The following is a 25185-nucleotide window of genomic DNA, read 5'->3' on the forward strand; positions in this document are numbered from 1 at the left end:
AAGAAACAAAGAAGAACCTAGCATTCTTGATGCAGGAAAAAAATTAAAGAAAACACTAAGAGAGAGTTTTTTAGTTAGAAATTATGAGTTTCTTGAAACTTGAGAGTATCTAGAATTAACCCGGCCAACAATTTCATAAAACCTGAGTTCAACCAACTAATAAGCACCACATCCACTACAAACTCAAACTTAGTTAACTAATGCAAGAAGAAGATATACCTTAATACCAACTATGGCCAGCAAGATAAGCTCATCCTCAGGTAATGGCCAGTGTGCTCGTTCCTCTTCATCCTTTGGAACTTTATCCATTTCATACTGTCTATAAGCAATTGCAACACATCTCAAGCTACCAGCAGCCATGTCTTCAATAGCCTTCTTAAAAACACACATCTGGGGGGCAGGAAAAAGGAGTGGGCAAGGGATCCAAGAGGGTCGTTAAATACTTTGTAGGGTTTTTTTGGCCCAATCATGCCAGCAAATATCACGTAACCAGGACTTGAAATGACAAGAATTCTCCAAAAAAATACAATAGAGACACAAAATATCCATGCACAATGTATCCTACATCATAAATTCCTCTTTCCATCTTTTCACCATTAGTATCTTTTCTCTGCTAACTTCAGTTTTTCTCCTCTCTTATACGCATAGAATTACCACAGTTCTAATGGTACCCAGGCCATCCAAGGCATTGGAAGGGGCCCTGGACACAAAACAACACCAAAAAGGCGACCACTACGAAAACTACCTTAGTAAATAGTGATAAGACTCCGTTTTTACCATATTTTCATCCATCTGTTTTAAGCTGCCATCTGCTTCATGATATTTGGTACATGAGGCTAGGACTATTTCTGCAGCCCCTTTCCAATGAATATGAACCTCAGAGTTGGGCTGAAAATAAAGACAATTAAATTAGCATAATCATTGGATGATAAATGGGATTAAACAACAGAATTGAAATGAATGATATATCCAATGCTAAATAAAATAAAATAAATCAAATCCACAGACTAAATACATAAAAGAAGAAAACAGAAATCCTTAACAATAATTTTATAGGGATGGAGGAGGGGAATGAATTTAATTCAATGCTTTGATCACTTTATAAACATTTCAAGGAAGAAAAGAGAAGGGTTGTTTTAATTTTATTTAATCAATAAAATGCGATCACCCAAGAAAAACAAATGATATATGAATGAAAAAGAAACCTACTTACCACTTGTAAGGCAACACCACCACGCTTTTTCTCAGAGTTGAAAGGAAAAACTTGAAGAACTGAAGATTTTGATCTCACTTCATCGAAAATCATCCCCAGCTATGAAAGTAAAATATATAAAAAAAAGGAAAGATAAGATCCAGGCAGAAAAAGACCATAGGGAACAGGCAATAGATATTCACATAAGGAAGATTTACCTTGATTCCCCAACTAAGGATGGCCTTTTCTGTAGGTGATCCAGTAACTTCAATTTCTCCACCACCCTGTAAATAATTATTCAGAAATATTCATATAGAATTTGAGAGGGGGTAGACACCCTACAGAGATCTATTCTGTACACTCTATAAAATGAGAATCTGTACATTACTTGGAAAGAAAAAAAAGGTACAACAACTGAATACCATAGGAATGATGCAGGCAGTGTGAATGCATCATAGAAAAGTGCTCGATTGTCATAAAGTAACCAAGGGGATTTGAAATAAAGCTCCACACACAATAGCAGGGTGTTTGGACAGAGCAAAGGAAAGAAGGAAAATGTAACAACCAAATAATAATCTACTAAACAAATCTCATTATTAGTTACTATTTCCAATAAGCTGAATTTATGCTCTCCCACCCGGTTCAGAGTTAACCCTAACTTCAAAGACTAATATAAGACTACAAATAGCTAAAATTCCAAAAACAACAATAATTCTAATGGAATTCCTAAATTAATTACACCCAAGAATTAAAATTCCACCTAAACTAACACCCTTCAGTTCACTAGTTAGGGTTCTCCCAATTTGGCTAGGATTGGAAAACAGCACCGCTCAGAAAGTAACCCTCATGAGAAGAGATTGTAGGAGAAAATGATAGAGAAGACATCCTAATTTGCATCAGCTTCTAGAGCCTTCAGTGCTATACCAGTAAATACCATCCAGAATTTGGTTTTGATACTACTAAATGTAGTTCTAGATTGGATGGGATCATTAGAAACCAATAACCAGGATCTGATATGAACTGATAAGTTCAGCTAGATCAATAAATGGGGCCTCGGGTTCAATTAGATTAGTGTTTGGTGAGAACTAGGGTATGATGGTAGGGTTAGGATATATTTATGCTTGGGATTCTACAGTCGAAGGTTAAGTTTTAATGGTGGAAACTGTGCTAACGTTGAATTCCAGCAATCTAGGGTTAGGTTGATGCATTTTTTCTATAATAAAAAAATCATGGAATCTAGGGTTTAGAGTTGTCAGATGAAAGAGACCAACTAGGAGCCAATATCTTAAACGTAGGATGAACTAGTAAGCTTGGGTATGTCAGCAATGGGCATTGGGTCAAATTGAGGGCTAGAGTTATGTCAAATAACCTAGGCTTAATGTGGCCAAAATCCTTTCTTCTTGAGATGGGACTTCTGATCAATGAACCAATGAAAATGCTTTGAGACAATCAAGCTTCCATTTATATTGCAAGTAATCAGGTGTTCCATGAGCATACAAAACACATTGAAGTTGACTGTCAGCTTCAACACAATGTGCTCTTACAAGAAATATTGAAACACCTTTTGTTTCCTCTTCGGACCAGCTTTGTGATCCCTTCTCCAAACCTCTTTTCTGGCCTATCTTCAAGGATAGTTGTTCCAAGCTGGGCATGGGTGACTTGTATGATCCAGCTGGGGGGTGCATGTTAAGCTAGGATTTGCGGTTGGCCTTGACACTTATTTGGTTCCAGATTTTATGTTTCTAAATTAAGGAAGTTAGATATAGGACAGATCTGATCTGTCCCAGATCGTCCCAAATCTGATCTGAAGCTGTTCCATTGCTAATATATTCTATGCGTGAGGGGGAGGACTGCTCTTCTGCAGCTTCTCTTCTCCTCCTCCATTCTTCTCCATTTTCCTTCCTTCTCTCTCTTTTGTCTCACCATATCTACTCTGGTTTACAATTTTCGGTTGCTGTTAACAATTTCATGCTGCCTGAGGCACAAAACATGTTTAAGCATCACATAATATTGTTAGAAATACAATATCATTACATAATGAATGGATGACACACCTAGTTCTCTTTCATCAAACCTAGTTTCCATGTTGACATAAGATAAAACAGGATCAAAGTAAGTACCAGTCTGCCAAATTTAACTTTGTATAGCAATAAAACGTACCTCAGGCATAAAAACATTGCCTGTGGTATTATGTGCTATGCCCTCAACCAGCAAAGAGGTAACAGGAGCAGATAACTGCTCAGTGCTATCCACAGAAGCCATTTTCTTCCCACCAACAAATGCTTCAACCACAATCATCTGTAAACAGAAAGAAAAATGTAACCACTAAAACTTGCACTTGAATATTTGCTAAACAATTTGACCATATCAATGCAAGAAATTATATAAAAGAGATTTCTGGAAAATCGAAATTGCATTAATTTAAAACATCAAAGAGAAAATATAATCTGAAACTCCATAAAACAGACCTGATTCAAGGTCAAAGTTCCAGTCTTATCACTACAAATTGTTGTTGCTGAGCCCATAGTCTCACACGCTGAAAGCCTCCTTACCTGCCCATCAATATCTTTTAACACTGTAACAAAAATAAGACACCTACCACATACCAGAACTAGTTCTGAATTCAAACCATACCAAGGCTTTATCTGCCATCATCTTCCGCATTGAGTATGCAAGACTGTCTCAGAAACAAGGACAAGAAAATTAGCTAAAAAAATATATATACATCTGGTATGACAACATTACAACAATTACTATATAGTTGTAAAGAGATCACAAAAGATAAAAGTATACTTACGTTAAGGTAACTGCCAAAGGAAGCCCTTCAGGCACTGCAACAACCACAATCGTGACCTGAAAAAACAAGTCGCACCACAAATTCTCTCTATTAGTAATCATTACTTATAAATTCATACACAAGAACCATTTTACCACCCGGAAAAATTCATACACAAGAACCATTTCACTAGCTTGGAAAGGAACCCATATTTCTATTTTATTGGGTCCACATGCTCATTGGATTAAAGGTATTACGAGACCACCTCACCCTTCGCACAGGAGGGTAAACATGCACTTTTAGTGAAACAAATAGCAGCTAACAAGCACCTATAACAAGGATGCTGACAGAGTTCTGAGTTAGTTTCAGGCTCTCTTAATGATTGTAAAGTCAAGGTCAAGGTAAAAACACCAGACAAAAGTTCCTAAGAGAAAACGGAACATGTGAAGACTAATGAATAAATGGGTGAGAATATTCTATGCTTCAAGGTAAAAAAGTGTAGGTCCCACTATGTAGCAGAGTGGAGCATAGGAGCCAGTCCCACCAAGAAGGTCTAAATGAAGCACCAATGAGTGATGAAGGGTGATCACCACAGCAGGTCAGAGGAAGGATTCAACATGACTTTCAGGATCAAATAGGCTAATCCTTAAATTAATCCTCAAGTAAAAGAAGTTAGGGCTACCACATCAAGATGCAACAGGAATCATATTTCCCTTGGACCAACCCTAACGACCCAACCAATCCTCAACTGCCTAAGCCTATCCTCAGATCCAGGCAGCTACACAGGGAAGCAAGAAATTTTTGAAGAGGTTATCCAAACCACCCCCCACCCCACCCCTTTTTCTCTTTTTTTTCTTTTTGGGAAGCAAAGTGGGAATGCTGTTTTGATCTGTCTTATCTGTCAGCATTTTCTGCTTGAGAAGAGTCATTTGACACTAAATGATTTCAAATCTTTGGGAAGGTGTGCCTTGTGGTCTTGCATCCTTTGAGGATGGTTCATGGTACTTTGGTTATTTGATGCCAACTACAAGTTACCTTCTCCTTTTGATTCCTCTCTTTCCTGAAGCTTGCCTCTTTTTTCGTTTTGTAAATTGTGTCAGCAGCAAGAATTGTCGCCAAACAAGATCAAAAAAGAAAAATAATATGCTTTTTTCACTGATATTACTGGCTGAAGAAAATCAAATGACAAGAATAATTACCGCAACAGTGATAATTTTAATGGCTCCATCAACTGCTGCACTGAGACTAGTCTTCCCCTTGATAAACTGAGTACTTCCATCAGAATTTTTGGAATGTCCAGTGAAGTACCTAGATAAATTCGATAAATATCCAATTGATTAAAATCTCAAAGGCATAATCTACTCTTAATGATTAAGATGCAACTGTAGCCATACATTAACCATTGGCTGCTCAGTTACCTGGCCAAAAGGACAACCAGTACAGCAAAAGCTACAGCAAGTCCAACAATACCAATAAAAGTTGCAACTCCGTTTAAGCGAACCTGCTCATACACAAAAGATATTAATGCACAAGATACCAGAAGTTATATCAACAGCCAGAGAATAAACATCGTTAAAAAATTACTTGCAGGGGCGTTTCTTCACCAGTGTCCTCCGAGATGCTGGCCATCAGCAATCCCCATTCTGTATTTATTCCGACGCCAGTTACCTGGAAAGTGTAACAAAATGAGTTCAATGTGTAACCATGACAAAAAAGCTATAACTCACCTAATGAGCATTATTCCTCGTAAAAGCGGATTCTTTTGGGGTTTCCTTTCTTCCTTTTTTCTTTTGTGGGGGTGAATATCAAAGATTAAGAAAGCTGATTTGATGCATGACACATGTGGATGAAGAAAAGCCATAATAGGGACCTGTGCAATCATGGGTCTTTCGGGTTACCTCTATATTCTTCTTACTTACTTTTAACAAGTTTTGATAGTAGGCTCAAAATTAATTGGAGATTATAAATCAGTTTTCACTAAGCTGGGCTATAGTCCTAGTGTCATTAGACCATAGGGAAGTTTTAAGGCTGCATGCAACTTTTGAATTGCCACATAATTAAAAGATACCAGCAAGTTTTGCATGATTACTTATCACCCCCACCCCTTCTTACCCAAAAGATTAACAAGTCCACCTGTACATTAACCAGGAACAAGAAAATGTCAGAATAAACTATACGTTGACCAAATTGCCATTATTTTCAGCAGGTATCCCCCTCCACCACTACCTTCCACTCCTCTCTTCAGCACAACTGGGTGGATTCACGAAAGAGGGGACAGAACTCCAGAGGAGGAAGATAAAGGAAATTAATTGAAGCATCATACCGATTGTATTTGTTAATTCTGGAAGTGCTTTGATACCAAATCATACTTCTGTTACTGTTCAAAGGCCATGGTGTTGGTGGTTGGCTGACATTCATGACCGAATAAGGCATGCTAGGAGTGGCTTTTGGCACTTTAATTAGGCTGAAGAGGTGACGAGGGATTACAATGCAGCGGCAAGGAGACCTTAGAGAGACATAAACCCCGAGGGGGAAGCAAGAATGTACAAAGAGGGGAGAGAGGGAACAGCACTCAACTACAAGGCTTTCAGTTTCATTCATCTAATTTTCATTCTTCTCTTTTCATTTTTACAAACCCCTTCTCTGTTGATTAAATAAAAAAAATCAATCTTTTCCATCTCCGCACATATATTTCTAATTTTCTCTTAATCCTATGAGGTTCATTGAGGAGCTTTTCTGTTGATTTAATCCAAAAATAAACTCAAAGAATATATATTCTCGGACATTATGAAAAGAGGGGGAAAAAATTTGGCGACAAAGGTTTGACGCTCCACAAGGGCATCCCCAACAGCTACGTTCTTCAATAGCCTGGCAACCCTAGATCTCTGAGCTACAGACACCACTGTTTCAAGGACAAGGAGGCCTAATCTACCAAGTTCGACGAACACACCTCCTGTGTAATCATTTGCAGATGGCAATTATACGCTCTGATTGATAGATTAGAAAGGGCGGCAGGGTGTGAGATGTTAGAATTAAAAAAAAAACAATGACAATGTGGTAGAACAAAAGACAGAGATGGTGTCGTTCATTATTTGTCAAACAATAATGACTTCCGATCCTATCAGCAAGAACAAAATGGTTATAAAATGTAGGTAAGTCTTACCATTCACAACTCATCTGCTTCACATGTTGCTTTTATTTTTTCTACATGAATTCTTTTTTCCTCCCCCCCCCCCCCCCCTAACTGTTTGAAAATTTTACCAAGTGATTAGAAAGTTCAATAAATTAAGAAAATAGGGACAATACACCAGCTGTGATAATTTTATAGGCATGTTGCATGGCCATATGTATAGCAAGACAAACATATGTGCCACCATGAGAACTTATTCAAATTGGACAACACAATAGGACACATGATACTTACCAGCATAGTTCCATAGCCATCAGCAACTTTGCATCCGGACATCAAAAAGGGTGCCTTCTGATCCTTATGAACCTGGAAAACAAGAAAAGATTATTGACCTCTCATATGGTAAGTAATAAAAGAGTATCAGAAGGAAGTAAAATAGCTCACTATCTTGCTCTCCCCAGTCATGCTAGATTCATCAATGGCTAGAGAGTGACCAGCAATTAAGACTCCATCAGCTGGAACCTATACGAAATTAAATAATAGTATAAATTAACCAATAAAGAAAATTGTATGGCCAACAAGAAGTAGTTATCATCCAATGACCTGATCGCCAATTTTTAAGGGTATAACGTCACCAACAACAATGTCGAATATGGAAACATCTACTCTTCTACCCCCTCTGATAACCTGCAGTAATGGTTAGATAAACCATATCAATTTCACAAGTATTAGAATGAAAAAAAATAAGCATCTTGATGATCAAGTAGCATCTTCTCACGTTGTATAAGAACACACCTCCATATGTATATTTCGTTTCTCTTCGTTCAAGTTTTGAAACTGAAGCGACTGTCGGTAATCACTGATAGCTGAAGACATGAAAATAGAATGACCATTAGTAACAAAAGACTACAATTTCTTTCTAGTATATACCCACAAAGGTGAGTTTTCAATTAAATGCAAATGAACCAATCAAGGAGGATGAAAAGTTAAGCAGGAGGAGCATGTGGCATCTGCAACATGGACCTACAAGCATTGAAATGCTTCTTAGCTTTCAAAATATGGAGGTTCAGCAGGATTGGGATGCTTCTCGTAATTCACACAGCAAGCACCACATTAAAGAAGTGACAAGGGCACAAGAAAACCAGAGTTAATGACCTTCCAGCTCTGCCAGACCTTAAACAAAATCATGGCCATTCAGAGATCCCATCAGCTTCATCAGGCCCTGGCCCAAAAATGAATCAAAGATAGCGCGATGCAGTAGCACTTAACTGGTTGGACCAGCATGACCAAGTCTGGAAACCCAATAATAAACAGGCCAGTATATATTTTGTCCACTTTATTTTTGTCTTTTATTTGCAAAGTAGAATACATAGGAATAAGCTAGTTTTTTCTGAACTCTTAGGCTTTGTATGGTAACACTTAAAAAATAAAAAATAAAAAATAAAAAAAGATGGTTTTTTTCTGTGTTTTTTTAACAGAAGAAGACCAAATTATGTATGGGTGTTCTAGTTCATTTCTCTATTTTTGGGGCACAAACCAGCTCTTTAGCACACTCATGACCGGCATTGTAGTCTTTAATAAAAAGGAAACGGGCATAAGATGTACATTTAAGTAATGGCAAAAGGTCATTTGCATATAAACATAACTCTGGAAAAGGTTTATATTTGTTTTTTGTTGTTATATAACTTATATTATAGAAACACAAAACATGGATACATTAGTTGAGTATGGAATTCTCATACTTAATTTATTTTCCAGTTTTTTGGTTAATTCGTTCAAACTGGGGGTTAAAATACTGGTTCAATTTAAATAGTAGCTGGTGTAATTTAAGTTTAAAGGGCAGAGAAGTCATTTAAATCATAATGGCAAAAAATTAAGTTTAAAGGGCATGTGCCGATCAAGAACACTACTTTTGGGTTAGGTTTTAGGCCAAAATAACATTTCCATTGTGTTTATTGCCCTCAAACTAGGTCGTACACCGAAAACCAGGCCAAAAAAACACCTAAACCCCAATGAAATTGACAATCGAAATATGGTACAAAGTTGTACCAGATTTTGCCAAGATTTCGCCAATTTTGACCAGGTTGAAATGGCGAAACAAAACCTAATTTTATACCTTGACTGAAACCATAAGTTGAGCCTAAGTTTCAATATTAGCTGGCTGCTGATGGAGCAATGATGGTAGGATGAATCTCACAATGCAGGAGGTTTTGGAATGGTCTCTGTACGATATTTCAGTCATTAAGACCTTTAACGAATGTATGCATGGGTCCCTTCTTGGATAGAAGTTGGTCAGTAATACAAAAGATTACTTGCTTAAATAACAGGAACCACACAGCAGGGAAAAAATTGTAGTCAATTCAATGTTCCAAATAAATAGCAATCTCTCATTTCAAAGGAAAAAATTTGTAACAAGAAGCATCCAGAAAAGAAAAAAAGATGCCCATAATCAAACAGTCTGAGAAGTACCTGTAACAAGAATAACAAGAATAACAGCAAAGGCGATACTACCCCCATCATACCATCCTTTTTTGATACCCTATAAAAGAAGAAGTAACATGAGTGAATAAAATCAAAATATATAACAGACAAAAAAGAAAAGAAAGTCAGAGAAAATTCACAAGAAATACCACAAAAAGAACAACCCAGGCTTACTGTATTAAGTCAATATGTTTCCAATAAGCAAATTAAATAGAAGATGAGGAAACAAAAAAAAAATCATTAAAAGAAATATATTCACTGGACAGAGGAAATTTAATGACATATTAATAAAGGGTTCAAAACACTTGGGAGTAGATATTCATAACCTGCATTTTTAGTGAATAAAGCACTAGATTACTTATCTAATCAACTATTGCTAGAATATATCAAAAAAGGTGTCTTCTTAAGTGCAGGATCTGCATCAGGAAAACTAAGAGTCAAGCCCCAAAAAGATCACCTATACTAAGAGGCTTTCATGCATGATCTCCCTTTTGATGAGCTTTAATGCAATCCATGCTTGCTTAATCAACCTATGTTATTTCAAATTTAAGAAGCATCCACTCAGCTTTAATCAAACTTTAGAATATGAAAAGGTCATCTTCAAAAAGTCAGATTTCAGGGTTTGGGTTTTGGCAGCCTGTGTTGAGCAGAGGCTTTTAGTCAGTCCAAGCCAGATCAGACAGATTTACCCGTTTTCTTTATCTTTTCTTTTTTTTTTTTTTTTTTTTATTATTATTTGGGCATCTATACCCCTGTCCATACCGATCCACCAATACAGGATTGACCACGAAGGCCAATACTGATACAAGTCGGCCAACCGGATACAAATTCCTCAAACCATGGTCTATATCAGCCTGTAACAATTAGGTACACAGTTACATATTGGCACTGTATCGTCTAACATGGTCAAAAAGAACGCATTCAGCTGTATCAATACTTTGACATTATGTTGCATATTATACACTCAGCAACCATGGTTTATATCCACCATTATAGCCAACAAACTCATTAATTACCAACACAAAAACACCTGGTTTGTGACCTGACAGTCAAGCTAACCTCTGTTTTTATTCCCAGTGCAAGAGATGCTGCTGCAGCTACCATCAAGATAATAAGCGTTAGATCTTGCCATGCTTCCCACAGGAACATCTACAGAAGATTCCGATGAAAATTCAGTGACTCCTACGAGCACAGGTATGGTGATGAAGAAGACATTAATACTCCAAATCAAAACATTTATAACTACCCAGAAACTCCGTCCTTTCTTGCGAGGATATGTGTTGGAGCCAAATGCATTCTTTCGACTTAGCAAATCATTATCATCTCCATTAATTCCCTTCTCTAGATTAGTTTTCAACAGATCTGCTAGTCCACTAATCTGAAACAAAAATAAAATTAAAAGTGTAAAGTAAAATTAAAGTAGAGAAAATGCAGAAGTTAATCAAGGATAGGTTTGTGGTATACTAACCCCTCCATATTCTAGTAGAGCCGAAGAATTGTGATCCCTGTTAAGTGAATTAAGTTGTTCTTGTCCAATTGTATACACACCACTTGAAGGTGGAGATACTGGAGGGCCTACCACTACATCAAACAGATGTGCATTAATCCCATCAAATCATAAATAATAAAAGGCAAAAGACACTAGTAAACGAGAAATTGATAAAACCCAAAATAAAAGAGTATATAAAGACTCATGTAAGCCCTGCCTCCTCCCCTCACCCAAAAAGCACAAAAAATAATAATAAAAAAAGAAGAAGAATAAGCATCGTAAAGCATTTATACAATAGCTTTATCCGGAATACACTTAAGTATGTCAACTACAGTATAAACAAGGAGCCATCATACTCAGGGCAGTGTCTCAAAAGAACCGACAAAAATTATTGAAAATCTAAAACACCAGAAAATAATCAGAAATTTTCTTAAACAAAAAGGAAAGAAACTGAAACAGAAGCCAAAGGCAAAGTGGCAAACATGGATATAAAAGAAACATTCCTTTTGACAGGAAAAACACCATTAGAAATATTTAAACAGAAATCAAATGAAATTCCCATAGGAGCTAAAATCCATCAACGAACTTGCAGTAGGAAAAAAGAACACATGGACTAGGAAGAATTAACACTTGCGTTTCTACTTCTCCTTGTTACCTGGATTTCCTAAAAGATTAAATCTTATTATCAACAATTTGACCTGTTGTTGTTTTCTAAAATTATAAGTTGAATCGTCCCCAAACACAATTCTTCTTCTAACCTTCTAAATTCCCAACCCTAAACTCCCTTTTCTTTCTACTTTCGTTTTCCTTAAACCATATAGCTGTCAAGACCTACCTCCAACCCAAACTTAACCATTAGAAGCCATTAGAAATCCATCCCAAAGCCTATGCCTATCATCCCCTTCTTCTAATCAAGAATATAACCAGAATACCATCCAAAATGCAAGGTTATAAGCCCCTTTCTTGAAAATTTTTTGTACACTCCAAACAATCCAAATTTTTAACCTAGAACTACACCTATCGCCCCATTAGAACGGTCCCAACCTTTAGAGATCATCCCTACATAACATACACCATGCATTACCTAAGTTCTCCAAATTTCACCCCATTCAAATATCTTTTCTTCCCATATCTCAAGAACCTCCCTTCCATCCATACGCCCCATTACCCTACATCTCTCCAACACTATCCAACCACCATTAGCTGTCTTCTTATATATCCCAATCATATACCCCCAGAATCTTTTAACCCTAAACCCTTAGTTTCTTTGGATTGAGAACATACAAGACTGGCTGCTAGTTGATCCACTTCAATGTAGGGCTACATCACCCTCCCTCTCCTTTCTTGAAACAAGTACGCAGCCAAAAAACTGCACTTCACCTCCACCTCAACCTTACACTTTACATCTCAGGTACCAGGTGATGTTGCCCTCACTTGAAGCCAATATCCAGCATCTACTGTGAACCTGCCAAATTTGAGTAGGCTAAACAGGGTGCTGAGCGCTAGAGTTGGATCATTGTTAGGAAGTGATGGTGTATTTTCTTCAACTAGATGATGGGGAAATTAACAGGTATAAGGAATTGTGGAAGTGTTTTGATCTTACCAAAAAAAAAATCAATTTGTTTTGAACTCCAAATTTTAAAATTTCAACAAATTAGACCTCGTATTTCAAGTTTTGAAAAAAGAATCTTTGGGTGAAACTAGGGCCTAGGGATTGCATTGGGTATGGGGCTTGGATGAAGTGATGAGGGGCTTACAGGCTGTACTGGATCTGTTTCTTAAGTATAACATAGTTAGAATAAAAAAAATTAAATTTTGCACCTTAGAGGTGTGATTGGTTTGCTTTTCTAGTGACATAGTTCGGCTTGGTTATTTTCTAAATTACATAAAACAGGAAGAATTTGTCTAACAAACCCTCAAAAAAAAATGATTGATAACAAGACAAGCATCCACAGCATTGGTACCACTCTAAAAGATTATGTGAACAGTGATTTCCCACTTTGAGGAGAAGGGATGAGAGACCGATTGTGAATTACGACCTTGAACATGTTTAAACTGACTGCCTAACATAAGCATTCAGATAGTAATTTCCCCACAATAACCTTTTAGCACCTATTCTCCAACATAATCTAAAGAACCTTTTGCTCATATTTTTTTACAAGATCTAATTTACAAACATAACAGAGCAATTATGATTGAGTAAAGTAGTACCATTCACTCGTTCCCCAGCCTCTCGAAAAAGAAAAGCTGCCTGATAAAAGAATAAGTCAAAAATTAGATAAATTATAATAACCAATACAAAGGAAAGACCTATCTGCTTCATAAATAACCTTACTCGTATGACTTGAGCATGTGCTCTAATCTTTCTTCTTATCTGCTCTTTTTCTTCTTCCTTTTTCAAGTCCAAAGTGTAACGAAATCGACGTGAAGCATTAAGCACAAGTGCCGCTTGCTGTAAGACACAAAATGCAATTGATCAAAAGAACAGAGTAATCCAGTACAAGTGTTCTGGCAGTTTGTCCCTCACTACGAAACAGAACAATTACCTCTCTCCAGGGACTTCAACCGAACAACTTACTTGGCATGTGATATTTGTACAATGCACTTAGGTTACTTAAAATAATAGATGTAATTACAACCACAATGGAAGAGTGAGGGGGGGTAGATATATCCTGATGTGAAATAACTAAAATAACATTAAACTCAAGGAAACCAAACGAATGACTTTTAGCAACTTTAACAAGAAGAGTGAAATAAATAAACTAGAAGAAATTCCTACAGCAGACTCCACGCATCATTCTTCACAAGTCAGCCCGAACCTTGAGGAGATGCTGTCTTCAGCCCACCATGTGGATGCTCCTCGTCTGCCTACAATCAGGACCTAATCCCAACATGATTCCTTCTCACATGGAAGATTTTCAGCTGGTTGCTTTCATGAAAAGTGACTGTCCCCAGCCCAACCCAATGAGTTTCTGAACTAATGTTCGAGACTAATTTTTCTTTTATTTGTTTCATTTTTCTTGAAACAATCTCATTCTCGACCTGTTGAACTTCAAAACACCCCATAATTGTAATCATTCTTTGGGAATTGGTAGCTGAACACGTTTCCCTTCATTCAAATCAGCTTAAAGCCACAAATTTTAAACGACCTGTTCCTAATTGACGTCTTATCAAGAAAGACTGGATTTGAATAGGTGCAACCAGTCCTTGCAACAAAATGTTTAAACATTATAATTTCCACCAAAAAGATGCAGCAAAGCAGTCACCTCTTTACCATACTTGGATCCCTTCAGTGACCCGTCAAAAAGACCCTTTCAGATCTTAATAGAAAAAAATAAAGATACCACTTTTGTTAGATCACTTGAGCCACTTTCCCCTCATGTAACCAAGGTTAACTCGTTTTCCTTACAGTGTATCAACCAGGTTGAGACACTGAAATTTCAAAATTGTGGCAAAAACTAGTACAAAATTGTTCCAGGTTTGATAGTTTCAATGGATCTTAAGGTTGACCTTGACATGGTTTTTGGTGGAAACCCCTTTTAAAGGCCAACAAACACATTCCCAAGGTTATTTTTACTAAAACACAACACAAATTGGTCTTCTTGATTTGCACATGCTCAGTTGTATGGATGAAAATGAATGTTATACTTTTACAAATCCAAATATGGTTGAAGTATAAGTTGACATAAATGAGAAGCAATTTCAATTGATAATCAAGAAAACATTTAAATCTTCACGAAAATGTGCATGATAAACACATAAGACATAAGTAGAACATCCCAGACATAGTCTAATTTCATATCCTTTTACAAATTTCAATTTAAAATTACAACCCCCTGAAATTCTTGAAATTTCACCAAAATACCAAAGTATCGTTACTGACTCAACTTCATTCTGCAGTTGTATCTCATTCCAATGACCCCAAGATACCTGAAATCTAAAATTTTCCAAGATTCCATACCATGCATGTAAGTATGTAACACACCAACCAACCCCCCCTTAAACAACTTTTCCCATCCTACCAACAAACCATTATTTCCACCCATCGCTAATACCATCAAACTGATCATCCTTCACAATTATAGGTGAAGGGGCACTTATTTCATCTTGATTAAGATGATGTAGCCTCAAGTGAATGAGGGCCAGTTCTTCCAATATCTTTAAAAAAAAAAAAAAAAAAAAAAAAAAAACCCCAATTCATATGGCATCAATATGTTTGCTTTTTAAGGGAAAAGTTAGATTACTGCTCCATGGTTAAAAGTAACATGCTCTTAAATGATATTTAGGGTATTAACAATACTTGGTCCATCCCATGAGAAATGGGACAAATTCCTTGATATGAAAACCTGGGGTCTATCGGTGTCAGAACTGGAATTGGACTGCTATGTTGGGCTTTCATGGAATGGGAATTGGAAACACTAGGGTTGGGAATAAACTTACTAGTGTTGAAGATATTCTTGAATAGCAGCTTGAACAATAGAAGAACCTCTCGGGAAGAAAAGAAGAAATCAAAGAAAGTGGTATCAATCCCCCATGCACCACCAACCAGCACCGAGACCCTTAGAAGAAGTCATATTCATTAATCAATTCATCTCTAATTAATGGGGGGATGCATAACATGTATACAGACCACCTAAAATTCCTAAATAAATAAACCCAAAACTCAATGACCATACAACTCACCATGGGCCAAAATTAAGAATTTCAAAGCTCAATTGACCCTTTTGGACATTCTTTAACTGCAACACCTAACCTAACTCTTTCCCCTAAAACCAAACCTATCCTCCCCATATGAGTTGGTTCTCTTGAAGATCTTCGAAGACCGGGCCCTCATTCAATTGAGATTATATCAAGTGGTATTAGGTCATGGTAGAACCAACCACCATGTAAGAAAAGAATATTCATGCACCAGGTAATTGTTGATAGTCATAGTTGTGCCAATGTTGTCTTAGAATCCTCCATTAGAAAGCTTGAACTAAAGACTAAAAGACTTCCTAAGCCTTATAAAGTATCCCTACTAAATAGTAACAAATTGGAGGTAACTAGGAGATGTCTAGTACCCCTTAAGTTAAAATTCTATTCAATGTAAGTATGGTCTAGTGTTGGTCCCATAACAATTACAGATGTGCTTCTGGGAACACCTTGGTTCTTTGATAATGATGTAACTGTTGCCGGGAGAAGGAATGAATGCATTTTTATGTACAAGGGGAGAAAGCTTATACTTCAACCTCTCAACCTACCTGCTGAAATGCACGTGCACACACACAAACAGAATACTCCATATGCAACAATCAAAAGGGGACAGGTTTAGAGAAAAAGCCATTAGCTACTCGTGGGGAGAAGTTCGAGAATGATGGCGGAGAATCATATTTGAATTTTTCCCTTGACATAAGAGAAGTAGGTCCTCCCATAGAGATGAAGCTCATACAACTCAAGGAAGAGATGCTGCCTAAAGTTTCAATAAAGAAAATTCCACAGGTGGAAGACAACAGTACAGGGCTAACACAAACAGGAATAAAACAACAGAAAACAAAAAAAATTTGCCAAACAGATGATTTATCTAATGAAGTACCTTCCCTATATGATATTCAAAAAGCCCTTGACCAAGTTGTCAACCCTGTTCTACCTAAAGGAGATTTCATATTTGAAACTAGACAATAGAGACTATACAAGTAGAAAAGATCTTTAAAGACGAAGCAATTAGAACAAGCAAGACAAACATAGTGGAAGGCAAAAATGCAATTGAGAGCACTCCCCAAGAGGAGGAGAACGAGGCAAGAATGGCACTACGGAGGATCATGAGGACATAATCAAGACAACCAATACCAACAGAAGCTGTGATTAAAGAAGACCCCATGAGATGGCCACTGATTTTGAACAAGAGCATATTGACTTATCATGCCCTCATGGTTTTTTGCAAGTAAGGGACATGTTACTCCCCCCTCACATAGATATTCAAGGATGAATTTTTTGAAGATGGAGAGACTTAATGTAAATCTAGAACCCAATTAGGGACCCTAGACTTGCTGCCCTACCCTTAGACACCCATCTGAAGCTCCTAGGCTTGTTGCTCAACAGCACTCAGATCATTATTGCTTTTTCATACTTTTTTCAGTCTTAAGTAATTTTAGTGGCAGTTTCATAATTCTCTGTTCTACCCAATCTGACAGGTATTTCAGTAATTCTCTCAATTAATTTTTTAATAAGTCATTAAAAGGCTCACGATATAGGTTCCTAATTCATGTAAAGTACTGAAATATAAAAATCCAGTTAGCTTCTGTCCAGATTGCTTCTGTTTTTGAATTAGAGTTCAATTAGGAGTTTAAGTTAGATTTGAAATCCAACTTATTATGTATATAAATAGGCCCCTCCACTCAATTGGAAAGGCAACCAACTCAGATTATCAATAAATATTATCACTTCGAGTCACCCTTTGTGAGTGTTTCTGCTACAACAATGTTTTTGTTCAATTTGGTAGGTCCAAGATTGAAAAACAAAGATTCTCAACGAAGTCAAGCCAAATAGTGTTATGCCTGACTAAACAGGATTCCATCCATTCCAAAATTCTACAAGGCTTTCCATCCAAGCATTTGGCAGCCTACACTCCATTCTACCTCTTTATCACCCTTTCACATTTTTCCTGAATTTTTTATCTTTCCCAAGACACCTAAAATTCTTGTCAACACAGCCAAAACACACTAACAAAGTTTTCTCCCTTCATGATCCCTCAAACAAATGAGCCATCTAGAAGAGCTTCTCCATCCAACAACATAATAATGTCCTCATCAGGGGGTGAGATCTCGTAAGATGCTCTCGCTTGAGATTTCACCTTTTTGAAGGCTCAAGACGAGACTTTGGTTGAGTCTCATAAAAACCCAATCTCGGTGTGACCCGAGATCTCGGTCCAGCCACCCTTTCAAGTCCCACAACTCAAGCAAGACAAGTCAAAATCTCAACTTGTATTGCCTCCCATCTCACTGACAACTTCCCAGGTTCATTATTTGCCATATTTGTTGCCAGATTGTCACCTTCTCTCATCAACAGCTTCCCTAAGCCACAGCAGCTTTTCTTGGGCCCAAACTGAAATTGCAAAGGAAATCCCAAGGCCCAAAGTGATATAAGACTTCTACAAGCCCAGAGCACCGCCCCCTACACCCCCACCATGGCGGCCCTCCTGGACCATTGCATGCTGCTGCTGCAAAGGGAAGGTCATCGGCAACAAAATGTGAAACATGAGCTATACCCAACACTCTTGGTATAAACTTATGATTTATTTTGAACTTATGATGGTTGCATTATTGTATTCTCGAGAGTCGAGAATGTGATGTTCTATTGTACTCACATAGATGAAATTATGTAGGCATTTAAGTTATTTGACGTATCTTATCACTTGATTTTCATTTAGATATTCTAATGGTTCAATATTTCATGTTTTATATAAACCTTACATGTTCATTCTTGCAACATTTCAATTTCAAACTTAGGGTCAAGTTAAAACTCATGCTTAGGGTTGTTTCTCACAAATCTAAGGCTACCATGTGTTTAAAATGCCTAATCCAGGCTAAATCCCAACTTTGAGCATTCCCCGATATAGGCCTTCGAGTTCACTGAAGTTGGCCTAGGAAAAATACCAGATCTCGAGCAAGGTCTTGCTCTTTCTAAAGGGTAAGATTTCCCTCAAGAGCAAAATCTAGAGCGTTAGTCCTCATAAACATAACTACTACTGAAGTTTTTTTTTCATATTTTACCGCAAAGTTCAGTCCATATTCTCCTTTGTTACTTACATTCAGCTTCGTCTGAACTTAGCAATTTTATTCCCCATTCTTATCTGGTTAAGATGCATTTCCAGGTCCTTCATAATTTACTTATTTGTTGACCATAAATAGTAGCACCACTCCCTCTCTTTATCTCTGAATTCATCATTTTCCATGGCCAGCAAATAATAATGTTGTCACAACTAAGGAGCAATGAGTCAATACTCAACACTCAACATCAACCCCTACTATGCTAGGCACCTCATAACCTTCGGAATACCATCCATTGTCTTGCATTTGCATCGCAATTCCAATAACCACGTTATTCCACATTTAAACTCACGAAAGTATGCCACATTTTCGAGAATCAAGATCCTCAATATAATAAATCACAATATACCACACTACTAATTCAAACAAATGAGCATTATGAAAAATGCGAGAGATTCCATTGCAGTGATATTTGCATTTCCATATCAAAACTGAAAACCTACCCGCCATCTTTTGAGCCGCTCCAATGAAGCATTCTTGGTATTAGGAATATCAAAAGGACCTGCCGACCCTTCATCTTCTTCAAATGTATCTCCTCCTGAACTTTCCACGTCGAACTGTCTGTGATACGGCGATGAACCATTTGCCATATTCACGATACTGTCGCAGGAGAGATGACACCGGTGGTTAACTCTGCTGGTCCGGCGTAAAAATTTTATCACAGATCGAGAATAATATAACCAATACAATAATCAACAACACAAGAAAAAACAGTTTTCGTTCAGTTCAATCGTTTTTCCATTATTAGATGTTCAGTTTTACATTACTTCTTCTTTCTTTTTCTCCTGTTTTCAAGCTAAATAAACACGGTTTTCGTAACCCTAGGAAACCGCGTTTTTTTTTGCGTGTCAAATCGACAGTGACAAATTACCTGGAAACTTGAGAGGTGCTCAAAGATTGTAAGCAACTTTCCGGAAACTCGTTGCCGGCGATGCAGAAACTCTTCTTCTTGGTGGTTTCAGTCTTACTTTCCTCTTCTCGTATCTTCTCTGTCTCATGCGTTGTTTCTCCGCGTCTATGGCTCTTCAACCACGAAGTTTACAACGCATTCAGATTGAAGAAGAAAGGAAGGAAAGATAAAAGGGAAGACGAAGTTTCCGGGAAAGCGCGGGTTTTGTTTTATGAAGGATTTTTTTTTTTTTTTTTTTTTTTTGGGTCCACTTTTACCCCTTGAGTAATTAGTAATTCGTTTAAATATAGGAAGAGTTATTTTGGTATAAAAAAATAGAAAACATGGAAAGAGTTCCTCTGTTAGCAATAAAGAATCTCGACGTCGGTTTGGTTATTTACGGGAATTTAAATCGATTCTTTCATTTCCTCTTTTTTAAGACTTCTGTGGGATGTTGTGGTAAATTGTTCCAAACCGAGATAACGTGGAGGGCACACTTTTCTAAGTACTCTTTTCATGATTCCACGTGGCTACTTCGGTTGGGTCAGTTAAACCAACGTGGCTCCCACTGCTGTTCGACGGTTGGCAGCTTGAAATTGCCGTGGGATCGTGGCATCTATCCATCAGTTTCATCCAAAGAAAGAAATTAAATTAAAATAAAATAAAATTATTTATTAAATTTGACCTAAAACCTGAAATGGAGGGGACCGTTTGTCCAAAAAAAAAAAAAAACCAACCCACCCCCTCCGTTTTTGGTTTGTGTGTTTGGTGGGCCGCGAACGTGGGTGGGTGGGTTTTTTTTTTTTTTTTTTAAAAAAAAAAAAAAAAAAAAAGAGGGGGGGGGGGGGTGAGGGGGGGGGGGGGGGGGGGGGGGGGCGCGGCCGCGGGGCCCCCCGCCCGACCGAACCGGCAAAAATTTAGAGACAAGATCCGATCCGAAACTTTATCGGATATCCGATAATAATCCGATCCGATAAAATATCCGAATATTGAGATAATGTATTTTTTACATTTTTAATATAGATTGCTATCTGATAACCGAATTCTCCACGGGATCCCCGATTATCTTCTATTTGTAAAGAAATGTTAAATTCGTTACTCTACCGTATTCCGCCGATAACTTGTAAATTATTGGGGCTTTTCATTATCAATTTTCAAAATTAAAAAATAAAAAATAATTGAAGATTGAGATATTACATAAGTGCTAGTAATGGTTGAACCTACGAACTCTCCATTGAGGAGTGAAGTTATCAATCTTTTTTTAAGAGCTTTATTAAGCCGGGAGATGAGATATTAATATGCCTCAGCTAGAGTCAAACCCATGACGTCTTCACTAAGAGGCGTTGGTTTTAACCACTATAACAACTCTGCGTTGACAGTTCTCAACCGTTTTACTAACCCTCCATTGGCTATTAGAGACAACTTTGATTATTTATAGAAACAAAATTACATTTTTTAGGCGTATGACAAAACTTACTTCTTAAACCAAAAAATAAGAAAGAAGAGCTACTATAACAAATCAATGACTTGCATTAAAACTATTTATTGAAGAAGAAATTTTCATAAATTTGAATTTATATTTCAAAAATCATGCACCTAAAACAAAACAGTATCAAATAGTTAGTTTTTCTTTTTCTTATAATAAGAAACACCATAATTTTTTTGTCAGTGAGATATCAAACAGGTGATAAGATTTTCAATAAAAAGAAAAGCACTTTTATTATTACACCCTCCATTTGAATTTAACTTTTAAGTGATTTTATGCAAAATAACAATTTTTATAGTCTGCCAAATGAATTTTCATTATAGATTATGAATGTTTTTTCCATTATGCAAAACAAAATAAATACTTAAAAACATCAAACAAAGAAAAGTTATAAGAATAAAAATTCATATTAAAAGTGCCCTTAATTTTTGTGCAAAAGGGTATTATTCAAATACTACTTCGTCGTGTGGTCCTCCACCACATGACATGAAACCTAAAGAGGTAAGCAACCACTATTCTTTTTCCCAATGGATTAAGGACCTTTCATTTTTTGGGGAGGTGACTTCTAATTTTGATTAGGTGAAAGCATAAAAGCATAATCTATATATAGCAAGACCATGCGTAGCAATTTATCATTTTTAACCCTACTAATTGCAAACTAAACCAAACACATTGCACACAAAATTTTTCTAAACTTTGGGATGATTTTAGCTTCCATCAGCAATAAATTTCTTAGAATAATAAATCTTAGCTTTCAAGATTAGCGATCTCTAAGAAATAATTTAAGTTCAAGTACGACGTAGGAAAGATAACTAAGAATAGTAATCTACTTATTGCATGGACATCTATTCATTAGATTATATAAATGAAGTCAGCATGCACGTTTTCATACTAAAAATTTACTTATTTAAATAATTCATTGGATTGGTTAGAGTAAGGACTATATTAGTTGGAAAACTCTGTCTTCATCGCTAACATGATTTTTTATAAATGGCAAACATATGAGCAAATGAAGGTTGGTTCTTACAAATGGTACTTAGTTACGTAATATTTACATTGATTTAATTGTCGACGATTTCACCTTTAAAGCTCTTGTAGTTAGGATAATTTTATATTATATAGTTTAGTAATACGTATACAAATAAGAAATAGATAATAAAGTTTATAAAATAAAGATATCTTCCGAAAAAAGGTTAATTTCTTACTTTAATTATTTAGATTCGTATCCATCAATAAAAGGATGGATGTTAAATCATAAAAAAGTGAACAAGTTGGAGAAAATAACATTCATATTTATTATAATTGGGTGGTTAGCAAGAACTTGCGAAGAATCTTCCGAAGATAAATTATGAATAAAAATAATGTTGTTGGAATCTTATAAAGGAATCTACAAGTGCAGCATAATCCAACACTTGTTTGTAGTGAGGTCAGTTAGTATTCAAACCAAATATAATTTGGTAGTTAGTTGATAATAACCACCAAAGCTAAATCATATTCTCAGACTGTTGCAATGGCACTTTCTAAGAAGTTTCGAATGCAGATAACATTCAATATTTTTTAGATTTTTTTTTTATGTAGGTCCTTTTAGTGGACCAATAACTAATGTTGGTGTTCGAGGGACATTTTAGTCCTTCTACGTTTGAAATTTGAATATACTTAGTTGAGATTGACAGTGTTAGTTTGGTTAGGACCCACGCATAATATATTGCTCTAAAGAAACTCAACACGAGTTTGTAATTTATTAAGATAACCCACGTAAAAAAGTATAACCTTTATCGTTGATTGAATCTTACCAATTGAATTCCACCCTAGTCTTTTTTTTGGTAAAGAAAAAGAGGGATGCAGTAGTGGCAACCTAGCGCCCCCGCCCCTTGCTACGCAATGTTCGGACTTTTTATCGAGTGCGACCTATACAACATTAGCTCTGTGCACTATCAGCACAAACATTGGCCCCATCAGCGAAGCACCACCGGAGGCCTAGTTTAGTCTACAGAAGCCAATAGCACTGATGCCCAATCCAAAGAGTACACAATTGTCAAATACAAGAAACAGAAGAGCAAAGGAAATTCTCACCCTAGTTGTTGGTACCTTGTAGTGAATTTTTGTGTAATGTGCTAACTTCACATCAAGTTAGGTAGGCTCAAAAACTTCCCTTTAGCAAGTAACCCCACTTGAAGCCAATGGATTGATATCTTTATATGTTCTATAAGATAAGTGTACATAAAGTCTAAGTTTTTTTTACAAGGAAAACCACTTTGCAATTCGTTCAGCTTGCATACACAAATTGTCACCGAAATGGTTAAACGTAACCATCATATAATAACTCAATCGATCATGTTTGGCACCTCTTATTAAAGAAGCCACAGTTCGATGCTCCCTGTGGTATATGTAATAGTCGCCACCCCCTAATATAAATATTTCAATTCTTCAAAAAAAGAATAAAAAATAAAGAAAGAAAAGAAGAAGAAGAAGAAGAAAAATAAAAAGAAATAAAGAAAAATGCTTTAACATGTCATCTTTATGATGCTACTCAATGTTCTTTGGTTTCTTTTTGATCAAAAACTTTCGTATCGTCTTTTAGTGAAGAAATTCAAACATGCAAATCAATGAGAACCAAAGAAATTTCACATTGTTCTTCCTACTTGCACCACTTGACAAGATTAGTTAGAATAAAAGAAATACATATCATATATGAAGAGAATAGCTATCAATGTAATATTTAAGCTTACCTTGATGCTTGAAAAGATGCAAAGCAGAAGAAACCACCACTGCACAATACAATATGTTGAGGTGGAGTTGCTAAGAAGTCTCCTATATATATAAAGTGGTAGCCAAAGTCATCAATTGATTTGCAACCACTCAAATAAATGTCACAGGGCATGGTTTTATGCAAATACAAAGCAAAATTCACAACTTATTAGTTGTTTCTAGTGGTTGGCTTCTTATAGACAATATATTGGAAACAAAAGTTTGATTAGAATAACGCGTTTTAATTAATTTTGTTGTGATCGATGCTCTATCCAATATAAACAAGGTATAGATATTGAGTTCTACGTTAAGAAGGAAAAAAATAATAATAGTTTCTAATTTGTACTCTGAGGTATATGAGTCATAAAAGCACACATTGATTGGTAAATAAATATTATATATGTACAATAAAAAGATGGAAAAATATATGTACAATAAAGTCATCAAATCACATAATCCAAACAAGTGAAGCTTCTTGTAACTTTCCTATGCAGAAGCATTTCCTTGTCGACATATAAAAAATTTCAATTCAACCACAAGTTGAACGTCTAAAGGTCATCAAATACAACGTATCAATGCATGCAGTCTTCTAATTCGAGTCATTTAGATTTACATGCTTATATATGCATGCATATTTTGGGCATAATAGTTTTGAGAATTACTTTCGAAAATGATTTTGCCTACTTTAAAATGTGTTTGATGTACCTTTTTTTTAAAATTTTTCAATATACAAATCCTAAAATGAGAGAAGTTATCTATTTTATTTAATCAAAATAAGACATTACGACGGGTTTATCTGTTTCCTAAATAGAATTGAACTCCGCAGAGTTGGGAGAGAGTTGGGAGTGTGTAACGATCCCAAGTTTCACTATCAAGGAGACGTACGTATACTCCATAAACTCTCTGTCTTGTCACATAATTCAAACAAGTGAAGTTTCATGAAACTTTCCATGCAGAAAAATTTCCTTGTAGTTGTGGATACTTGATCATGCATTGTCCACGTCGAAATTCGGAAAAAACCATGCCAACCAGTATAGCAAGCCCTAGATATGGGACCTTACTGAAAGAAGAAGAAGAAAAAAAAGTGTTAAAATCATCTGTCGAAATCGAATCTGATGCAAAGCTATTGATAAGGTCTTCAAATGAGGCACTGAATGGTAATCACGCATCCATTTGTGGTGATTTGAGT

At 36.3% G+C, this 25185-nt stretch overlaps 1 protein-coding gene across 3 annotated transcripts in view; it reads right to left on the reverse strand.

The window, feature by feature from the left end:
• The window catches only part of LOC149009644 (calcium-transporting ATPase 10, plasma membrane-type-like), a 31350-nt gene extending 11389 nt beyond the window's left edge, over positions 1-19961 (reverse strand). Inside the window, exons 1-23 of one of the 3 annotated variants that reach the window (XM_089161620.1) lie at positions 19745-19961; positions 19317-19473; positions 13404-13520; positions 13280-13319; positions 11048-11160; positions 10826-10957; positions 10639-10728; positions 9568-9637; positions 7894-7964; positions 7702-7785; positions 7543-7620; positions 7393-7464; positions 5553-5636; positions 5387-5469; positions 5168-5276; positions 3990-4045; positions 3827-3869; positions 3661-3744; positions 3353-3490; positions 1411-1476; positions 1214-1312; positions 778-888; positions 220-390 (exon numbers count right to left, since the gene is read on the reverse strand). In XM_089161620.1, coding sequence (XP_089017746.1) covers positions 220-390; positions 778-888; positions 1214-1312; positions 1411-1476; positions 3353-3490; positions 3661-3744; positions 3827-3869; positions 3990-4045; positions 5168-5276; positions 5387-5469; positions 5553-5636; positions 7393-7464; positions 7543-7620; positions 7702-7785; positions 7894-7964; positions 9568-9637; positions 10639-10728; positions 10826-10957; positions 11048-11160; positions 13280-13319; positions 13404-13520; positions 19317-19463 — 2058 coding nt within the window. In that variant the 5' untranslated portion in view covers positions 19464-19473; positions 19745-19961. Of the gene's footprint in view, positions 1-219; positions 391-777; positions 889-1213; positions 1313-1410; positions 1477-3352; positions 3491-3660; positions 3745-3826; positions 3870-3989; positions 4046-5167; positions 5277-5386; positions 5470-5552; positions 5637-7392; positions 7465-7542; positions 7621-7701; positions 7786-7893; positions 7965-9567; positions 9638-10638; positions 10729-10825; positions 10958-11047; positions 11161-13279; positions 13320-13403; positions 13521-19316; positions 19510-19744 lie in introns of all 3 variants that reach the window. The other 2 variants (XM_089161619.1, XM_089161621.1) reach the window with 2 other exon arrangements.
• Positions 19962-25185: the final 5224 nt, after the last annotated feature.

The sequence above is a fragment of the Hakea prostrata genome, chromosome 7 (assembly GCF_041222555.1).
Source record: "Hakea prostrata isolate BN-2017 chromosome 7, UWA_Hpros_2, whole genome shotgun sequence".
Lineage (NCBI taxonomy): Eukaryota > Viridiplantae > Streptophyta > Magnoliopsida > Proteales > Proteaceae > Hakea > Hakea prostrata.